Consider the following 10,174-nt stretch of genomic DNA (forward strand, 5'->3'; position numbering starts at 1 on the left):
TTTAAAATTGAATTGGAGATTAAAATCGAATTAGGTTTTCGTCTGGTCTTACTTTTTTCTTCTTTTCTACTCGCTTCTTTGTTTATGGATTCGATTGTGGGGATCAAATAGATTTTGGGTTTAAAATCAAATTGGGGATTAAAATCGAATTAGGGTTTTCGTCTGGTCTTACTTTTTTTTCTTTTCTACTCGCTTCTCTGTTGGTTTCATCACGGTTAAAGGATTTTGATCCGCTTATATGTTTTTGTTCTTGTAGGTTCTGAAATAGAGGAAGAATTGCGAGATATGAAAGCACACAAAGCATACTACAACATGCTTCATTTCGTTGCAAATGCGCAACAGGGGATTCCCAAGATGTGCCCCTGTGGATCTATCACGAAGGAGGTCGTCGATGAAGAGGATACATATGACTACCTCCCTGGGAAAAGATACTTCATATGCAAAGACTATGAGGTTTGAATTCTTCTGTCTATATTTATCGATCTCGTCCTTCCATATTTATTTGTTGTTTGATAAATTCTTTTATGTTTTCGCAGAATGACGGGATGCATTTCAGGCAACCATGGGTTATGGGAATGCAACAAGAGGTTGAGAGACTGAAAGAACGTTTTCACGAGCAGGAGAAGCTTCTGCGAGAGTGCGAGGCACTTAAGGTGAGTTCTGTCTGATGGTTCACTCTCTTATTAATCATCTTTCTAAGATATTTATTTGTTAATCTGCTGTGTTTTCAGGGCCAGGTGAGGATGCTGCTTATGCGGGTGGCTGAACTCGAGAAAAGAAACTTACCGTTTTCTAACTAAGGTTAGTGTTTGAACTTACCAGTTAGAATTCAAATGGAATTTAGTTTGTAGTTAGAAAAGAAACTAGGATTGTGTAACCGTGTCACTTAGTAGTTGAGAATACTTGAAAACAAACTAGGATTGTGTAACCGTTTAATGTTTCTGAGCAAATAACTTTTAGTTTGTAGTTAGGAAACAGACTAGGATTATTAATGCACACCAAACCACCATTTAATTGTGCGTAACTGCACTGCTTCCTTTAAGCCAAAAACCCATTAAATTCTCGTGAGCTGTTCTGATATGACTGTTTTCTACTAGGATTTAATAGAGTTATTATAGAATCCCTTATTTAATCGTATGTGTTTCTACTAGAGAAACACAGTCTTCTTCCTAAATGGCCAAATCCAGTGGTTATGTAAACCTTGTAATGAGTCAAGGGCCAGTTCATCTTGACTCCTGCGAACCTCTTCTCTTTACCGGCCAAAGTTTTGGTGTGTCTACTGTCAAAGAGAGGAGAAAATGGTCACCGAAGGAGGATTTAATCCTCATCGGTGCGTGGCTCAACACCAGCAAAGACCCAATAGTGAGTAATGAACAAAAAGTAGGTGCCTTCTGGAACAGGATTGTAGAGTACTACAACTCCAGTCCTCAACTGGTTGGGACAAGCCCACGAGAACTTGGGCCATGCAAGCAAAAATGGGCTAGGATCAACGAGGGAGTTTGCAAGTTTGCTGGCTGTTACGACATGGCACTGAGGGAGCAGAGAAGCGGGCAAAATGAGAACGATGTGATGAAGTCTGCCTTGGATATCTTTGCCAATGACCAGGGATCGAAGTTCAACTTCGAACATGCGTGGAGGGAGCTTCGGCATGATGTGAAATGGTGCTCTACCTATCTGGAGAAGGACAAGCGCAAACCAGCGGATTCCCAAGGCGACGGTGAAGGGGCAGTGCCAGAGCCAGAGCCAGAAGAGCGACCAATAGGGGTTAAGGCTGCGAAGGCTGGTAGCAAGAGGAAGAAAACTGGAAAAGAGGAAGAGTTGGCAAAGCTAGAAAATTTGTTGGAGCTAAAAAAAAAATCTCTCAGCAAAGTTAGCTAGAGAGTTTGCTTACAAAGCCCGAGCCTCTCTCTGAGATGGAATCAACTCTCAAAAACAAACTTATGTCTGAATTGTTGTAGGGTTTGTTAGCTCTAACCTTAGTTTCAGATGTTTGCATTATACTAGTTTCAACTGTTTGCATTAGACATAACTGTAGTTGTCATTTCACAACTAAAACATGTCTATTTACGTTGCTTACACACGTGATTTTCTTCTGTTTCAGGTGAAGTACAAGACCATGTGCTTGTTGAAGACAGAAGCTGGTATCAAGTCACGGGTAGTTTGTATTTTCTGTTTGTATTTTCATGTGAACCACGTCACGGGTTGTTTGTATGTTGCCTTTATAAGTCTGTTTGTAGACTAGGATGTTATGCTATTTCCTTTGCTCTTCTACTTCCTTTGTACTGTCTTAAAAACGGATGTAATGATGTTTTAGTGCAATCTATTTCCTTTGCTCTTATTTTCCTTGTACAAATGGTTCTGTTCTCTTGATATGGTTCATCTAGACGAGCTTCCCACCTTCATCTAGACGAGCTTTCCACCTTCATCTCCATCAGCAGTTCCCACCATCTCGACGAGCAAGGTATATGGATCCATAGCTTAAAAATGATCTCTTCGGTAATGCTAAAGATCCGACATGACTACTTCAGCGGGCGACAACCGTCTATGGAATGACTACTTCACTGAAGATCCGACATTTCCGCCTCATTTATTCAGACGCCGTTTCCGTATGTACAAGGAAGTATTCATGCGTATTGTCGACACCCTCTCAGCAAATGTTCCATTCTTTCAACAAAGAAGAGATGCAGTCGGAAGGTTAGGTCTATCAACACTACAAAAGTGTACGGCAGCTATTCGTATGCTTGCTTACGGCTCTGCGGCTGACGCCGTTGACGAATATCTCCGACTTGGTGAAAGCACATCACTTTCATGTTTAACCAATTTCACAGAAGGCGTAATACAGTTATTTGGAGATGAGTATCTACGAAGACCCACTCCAGAGGATCTTCAACGACTACTCGATATTGGAGAGGTACGCGGCTTTCCCGGGATGATAGGAAGCATCGATTGTATGCATTGGGAGTTGAAGAATTGCCCAACCGCTTGGAAAGGACAGTTCACACGTGGATCAGGAAAGCCGACAACTGTCTTGGAGGCTGTAGCTTCACAAGATCTTTGGATATGGCACGCTTTTTTTGGTCCTCCAGGTACCTTAAACGATATTAACGTCCTTGATCGGTCACCTGTTTTTGATGACATTTACCAAGGTCGAGCTCCAAGGGTAACGTACATGGTCAACGGACACCAGTATGATTTGGCTTACTACCTCACGGACGGTATATATCCAAAATGGTCAACATTTATCCAATCTATCACACTCCCTCAAGGTTCTTAAGCAGCGTTATTTGCTAAAGTTCAAGAAGCAACCCGAAAAGATGTGGAGCGTGCTTTTGGTGTATTGCAAGCTCGATTTGCGATAGTGAAAAACCCAGCTCTATCATTGGACAAGGAAAAAATAGGGAAGATTATGAGAGCATGTATCATACTACACAATATGATAGTCGAAAATGAACGAGGTGCATACACTCTGTACGATACATCAGAATTTGAAGAAGGCGAGCCGAGCAGAAGTTCACATGTAGAGCATATTAACAACATGCCTTCACATTTCGGTAATATGCTTGGTCTACAGAATCAGGTTCGAGATAGACATACACATGAAGCATTGAAAAATGATTTAATCGAAAATATTTGGAACAAGTTTGGTAATGATGAAGATGTATAATTATTGTATGTTTGCTTTTAATCATTGAATAAATAAAAATTTTAAATTTAAATGTTTTACAAATTTAATAATTTTAAATTCTTAAGGACTCCATATTGAGTAACACCATTGGACATATATTTTAGAGTCAAATCTTTAACTATTCAAAAAGCAAAAAAGATATATATTATATACCTAAAGACTCCAATGTTGCGTAACATCATTGGAGTTGCTCTAAAACAACTACTATAGGTGACGGTTTAGAAACATACTTACATATGTTTAGTTGGTTATTAGTTTACTTTTTACAAGAAAATAAAAAGTAAATAAAATATTATAATATTAATATTTTTTTCTTTTGGTAACTCTTATCGGTTCGTAGCGTTAAAGATGCTCTAATGTCCTATCGATGTACATAGAGAAATCAAGAATTCTTTGAACCGAGAGGGTCGTATAATCGTATTCGTATATCGTATATGTCTTCACTAAATATATTCATTGCGAGCTCCTTCACAAGTTACCAAACAATCACAATACCTGGTTAAGATTTGCCTTTTAGCAGAATGAGCATTATATATATTATTTTTAAGCATTATTATTTATCTTACATGTTTACATATTATAAAATAACAAAATAATAAATATATATTAATTAATTAAAAATTTAATGACTATTATGTATATAATTAAATTAGCAAAAACGCATAAATCAATTTTTTTACAATCATTAAATAGATCCAAACAATATTTTTTTATCTATTTACATTTAAATAATAATAACATGTGTATATTATATTTTAATATGATTATGTATTAAATAAGGTTTCACACACATATAGTTGTACGATCGTTTGTATTTTCTTAAAAACTATTGATAACAAAATTTTCAATGTCGGAATTTTAATAGTTTTACTAAATTATAAACATTTTTAGAAATTCAATGAAATTTTGAAATTAAAATATTAAGTTCTCAATACTTTTAATAGTTTTACTAAATTATATGCTATATAATTTAATGGAAATGATATTAAAATATATTTTAATCTGAAAACTATTTAATAAGATTACTTACTCATATGGTTTTGTGATCATTTGTATTTTATTATAACAAAAAACTTAAACCACTGATCACAAATTTACGCGGTGAACTTTTAACAATTTTAGTAATTTATAGTCATTTTTAAAATTCAAAACATAACATATACGAAAAAAATTAAACTATTATTATATAATTAATGTGGTTATTTAATTTAATTTAAAACTATAAAATTAAACAAAAATGATAGATAATATATAAATTGTTATCAAATCTTTATTATTCAAAATCATTAATAGTCATATATATATTTTTAACTCACATTAGGTAATTCCGTAGATTCTATTTAAAGAACTAGCGAAAAATAATTTTTGGTACATTGACAATTAACTTTATCATTATTTTAATGAGAACTATATTATATATTTATATTTAATGAACCAATCTATTTTTCTAAAAAATTTAAGAATCATTCTGGTGATGACACATGTCATAGCTCAAATGTTATAATTTTCTCACATAATGAATAAAGGATTTGATCTCCATATATAGATTCTACATCTAGACATACAAATATATATTATGATGGTACATATATGGTTTTGATTGTGTGAAACAATCACACGGGTGCAATAACTTCACAACTACATAACCTCTAGTAGCGTAGCTACTTAAAAAAAAAATGCAAAGATGATACTTGAAAGAAATGATAAGAGTGGAGTTCATAACAAAAACGAGGGGTTGGCCCGCCCTACGGACGGATGAGTTTACAATAAAATTATTTAATATTTAAATATAATTAATTTTATCGAACATTTAAAAATTGCTTTAAATTGAACATGGTAATTTTTTTCTAAGATCATATTGTAAATTAAATTAAATTAAATTTTGTTGGTTTTAGTTGAAAGAACCACTAACGTTCTTTTTATGTGAAAACAAAAAATCAAAAAATGTAATGATTTATATTTAATCTTTTGATTTTTATTTTACTTTGATATAGTTGAAGAAATCAAAGTAAGAATAACTAATACATTTTTTCTAAGAGTTTCAAATTATAATATTATTTGGCTTGAATTTTTTGGATTGTTGTGTATTGAACATTGTTGTTGCATGTTGGTCCTTTATGGTTTGTTTGTTGTTGTTATTATATGAATATTTAGTGTTGCTTATTTTTTTTAATTTATACATGGATGCGTAATTTTATGTTGGGGGGGGGGGGGGGGGGGGGTGTGATTGGGCATGCTCGAACTTCTGATTCTGATCTGAATCAAATCTTCCATGACCGAGAAGTGGTAGAGGAGAGCTTAGTTTACTAAATTATATACGCATGGAAGCCAAAAGTTCCACGACAGACAACTCCTTGATCTCGGCAACAAACCTCTTCCTCTACAAAAAGTTTCACAACTGCAAGTTCTGCTTTCATTAAAACAGGTCAATTTAACGCTCACCAACAACTCTCTTGACGCGTCTAACAACTACCCTGTTGTAGTGCAAAGGGTGGTAATTGTACTTGGTCTTTGTTCATTAGAGAATATCATTTGTGTTTGTACAGACGTTGGTTTGCCTGCAGTACGTATGATCATGGCAAAAAATTTCATACTTAGTGCTTCCAGCGTATGGGTTATAAGTATCGTAAATGTCAAGGCAGATTTTATTTACAGAATCTACCTGCCATGTTGCGTCCAAGCATCTTTGATTTGGGAACATGCATCCTATTACTCCGGGTATACTTGGCAAAATTCTCTCAGATTTGTTTGTTTTGTTTAGGATAGTGCACCGTTTGACTGCTAATCTACTTTTAGGATCAGTTTCGACAATTATAAATGTTGCGGATATGAAAGTCCCCTAGTATTATTTTTGTAAATTGATATATATATATATACACCTTTTTTTTGTTGTGGCCTCACATGTTGCTTTCTATTTCACCAGAAGATTTTATAGCTCTAATAAACCCATGCAAAATTTGAAACTCGAATCAGTTTTTTAGTTATAACTGTCCATTTTTGTATTTTCTTTGACTTGTTTTGGTTTCTTTTCATATTTGAAGTTTTGTGTTCGTTTTGGTGTACATTTATGTATCCAAAGAGATATCGAATTTCACTTAGGATTCCAAGTTTAGAGAATTTCATTCAGAACTTTAACAAAGAATTTATGGCATCTAATTTTTTGTCATAAAATTGTTGTAACTCTATTTTCTGAATAGTCGTATATTGATAAAACTGGTACCATGATAATGTCTCGTAAAGCGGTACAAAATAAACGTTTTGTATGATAAAATACTTGCAAATTATTTTGGGAAGTCTTCCGATGTAATTTGAAGTCTTCCACATGCGAAGTCTTCCAAAAAGTCTTGGAAGACGTCTTCCAGAAAATCTTCGCATGTCTGGAAGGTAAAAGTCAGTATGTTCCTGGTTCTCCTCTCACCTCTCTTCAGCATCTAGAAAAGAAAAGATTGAGATAATTTTCTGAGATGGAGAGGGGTAGAGAAATTTTTTATGACCCCACTATTCTAATTCAAAGGAAAGATCACCGATTGTTGGAAGCGAGGGGTATGTAACTTACCTATGATCCCATTATTCGCCTACACTTTGCCAAATTAAAAAAAAAAGTTTCACTGAAGCAGTGTCACTGTGTTGCATTGTAGTATAGTCACTGTGTTGCAAAGTTTCATCAGGGAAAATATCAGAGAAGATAGAGGGAAAAAATAGACTGCATGTGTGTTTAGATACTTGGTGGGGTAAGATTCCATGTGTCCTTTCATCGATACTCTCAAAATTTAGCCTATACATTTATTGCATAAATGAAGTCAGTAGAGGGGTATGTTAGATGGAATCAGCTGAGATGTGGGCTGGATGGTTTGGTTGCTAAAGCTAAGGTCTAGTACATGGAAGTGCTTCTAAAGTTAGCACCAATCCGATGTGGCTTGCAACATTGCAGAGGTGATGATAGTAGTTTTTAAAATTGTTTGAGTCCCGCTGTTTTTAAACCTATTTCACAGGACTATTATATGTTTTGCTTGAGGATAACAAATTATAAGTCTGGGGGAGTTGAGATACTATATATGGATTTTACTGCTGTTTATGCCATAGCATATGTTATATTTAGATTTTTATATTATGCTTGGAGTCTATTCTAGAGTCTTTTCAAATTTAGGTACGTTCTGGAGTATTGTGGAGATTATGAAGCTAAATGAAGCTTAAAGGGAAGAAAACCCGTAGCTGAGCAAATAAAGAGAAGACAAAGTCGATTCACAAAGGAAGTGTCGGTTCGACACTCATCCTTGGTGTGGATCGACACACGAGCGAGTAAGGCCTTGCCGACTCAAATTCACGAAATGGTCCCATAAACTTCCATAAGATTACAAGATTGCTACGAGTTTAGACCTAAAATATATATATATATATATATATATATATATATATATATATATATATACTAGTGGTGTGTCCGCGCTTTGCACGGAATATTAGTTGTGTTGTTTTATATGATGTTATCGTGTGTAGAATTTTAATGTTCTCTTTTATTTTATTGTAATGAACATTTTTAGTTTATGACACTATGTTATGTAGTAGCAGAAAATGGTTTACTTATTTATGGTTTTATGGTGATGAGAGAATACATGTAAAGTAGGACAATTCAAGGCGTGGCGTGTATACGAAGGAAGTAAATTAGTAATTTATTTTAAGAAAGCTTGTATTTATGCATTAGTGTCCTATAGGTATTACGTTATTTAACCTTTTTTATAAAAAAAATCCTTTTGAGTTGTTCAATAGTTTTTGTGATTCTGAATGTATGAAATCACTTTCGTCAGTAGGTGTGGCCCGAACATATCCAGGGAAAGTGATATTTATTGTTCACTAATCTTCTTCAGGTTATTCTCTTATACTTGTTCATATCCAGATTCTACGTAATGATATTTCCATAGGAAACTCGATCATGGTCTGACTTTATTTACTCTGGCCAGAGCACTCTCAAAATTGCTTACACGCAGCTTATTTTTCTAAGTTGCAGGTTTTACAGAGGTTTCTTGTCTTATGGCTTCGTCTCAATTGATAACACCAACAATAGTTCCTATAGCTTTGTTGATCTGATCATTATAAGAATACACCTTCAATCTGTTATATGTGGCTTCATAGATACAAAAATAAACTCTTGTAGAAACTAATTTTGAAATTGGCTCTTGTTCTCCATCACTGTTTCCTTCTCTCTTCTCTTTGGACTCCATTTTCTCCACCTTTCTCCAACAACTTCCATTAGACTCACCACTGTGACAGATCAGATCCATCCTTGTCGCCATTGATTTGTCACCGTTGCCATCCGCCGTGATGTCTTCTCCACTGAGTTCTTTCCATTTCTGTGATCATCATTCATGATATATGTATGACCTGCATTCTTCAATGTATCTATGGAGGAGGGGAAGGCAGAGAAATGTATCAATAGTTAAAAGAAAGCTTTCTTACACCTGAAAAAAGTCAAGAACTAACTAAGAGTCAAATAAACAAAAAGAATTGGAGAAATGAATAGAAAAAGTAAGAGGAAGTGGTAAGTATACGTTTTGAAAATGCATAATTTGCAAATCTGTTCTCAGTTAAACACAACCCAGTGTGAATTTTAGATGTAGGATCAAGCACCATGAAAGAAATACTACTACACAAAATATAAATGTAGGATGCGTAGGAGACAATGTGTTGGATGTCGGATTCAGAGACAATAGGTCCTAGCTCGTTCATCGCCAGCTTCAGTAATTCAGCTTTGCTCACTTCTTTGCCTTTGGCTAAAATAGCAGCTGTCTCGTCCCTAAGTTCTATTTTCTGGTCATAGTGAGAACCATCCTGTTAGAGAAGAACTCAGGAAAATGTAAACACTAATCTTGGGTTTATAGACAGTAAGACAAACTCGAAGACAATACCTTCCCAAAATCTTGGGCTCGCACAGCTTCCTTCTTCTCCTTAGTGATCTGTTTGAGTTGCTTCTCAAGCTCCCTAGCTTCTCAAGGATCTAAACAAACAAAACCTCCATTTTGAATTAAATCAAATAGATATAAAAATACATTTTCTGATAAGAAAAAGAGAAAAACAAAGAACATTTAGTCTCCCCTGATAGGCCTGTTGTATGGTTCCTATCCAATAATGGCATTAGTAAGAACGGAGGAAAACAGATAACATTTAGACATTTGTGGAAAGAACAGCAAAAAAAGGAAGAAACTCATGTTAAAGTTTCCGTTGGCATCTTACATATGAGAACTCTATATTCTTAATCTTTTGTGACATCAAAATCTTACGAACTACCACCCTCATGATTATGACAACTTATGCAAAAACATTAAGATTCGGAATTTGCAGCGGTATAGAGAAAACAGGGTGAAAGAGTTAGAGTAAACTAATATGGAAAGGTTTTTTACGATTTTTTCAAATAGTTAACCTCCACTGACAAGCTCAAGAACGATATAGATCTTTGTTTTGCTCGCCAAAACCTGGTCACCACAACACCACATG

At 34.8% G+C, this 10,174-nt stretch overlaps 1 protein-coding gene across 1 annotated transcript; it reads left to right on the top strand.

The window, feature by feature from the left end:
* Positions 1 to 1,173: 1,173 nt before the first annotated feature.
* On the top strand, positions 1,174 to 3,274 carry LOC106417381. The gene is made up of 6 exons (XM_013858192.2): positions 1,174 to 1,821; positions 1,959 to 2,012; positions 2,102 to 2,155; positions 2,385 to 2,461; positions 2,509 to 2,789; positions 3,087 to 3,274. The coding sequence occupies exons 1-6, from the start codon at positions 1,174 to 1,176 to the stop codon at positions 3,272 to 3,274; spliced, it is 1,302 nt and encodes a 433-aa protein (XP_013713646.2).
* Positions 3,275 to 10,174: the final 6,900 nt, after the last annotated feature.

This window comes from Brassica napus, chromosome C4 (genome assembly GCF_020379485.1).
Source record: "Brassica napus cultivar Da-Ae chromosome C4, Da-Ae, whole genome shotgun sequence".
Taxonomy (NCBI): domain Eukaryota; kingdom Viridiplantae; phylum Streptophyta; class Magnoliopsida; order Brassicales; family Brassicaceae; genus Brassica; species Brassica napus.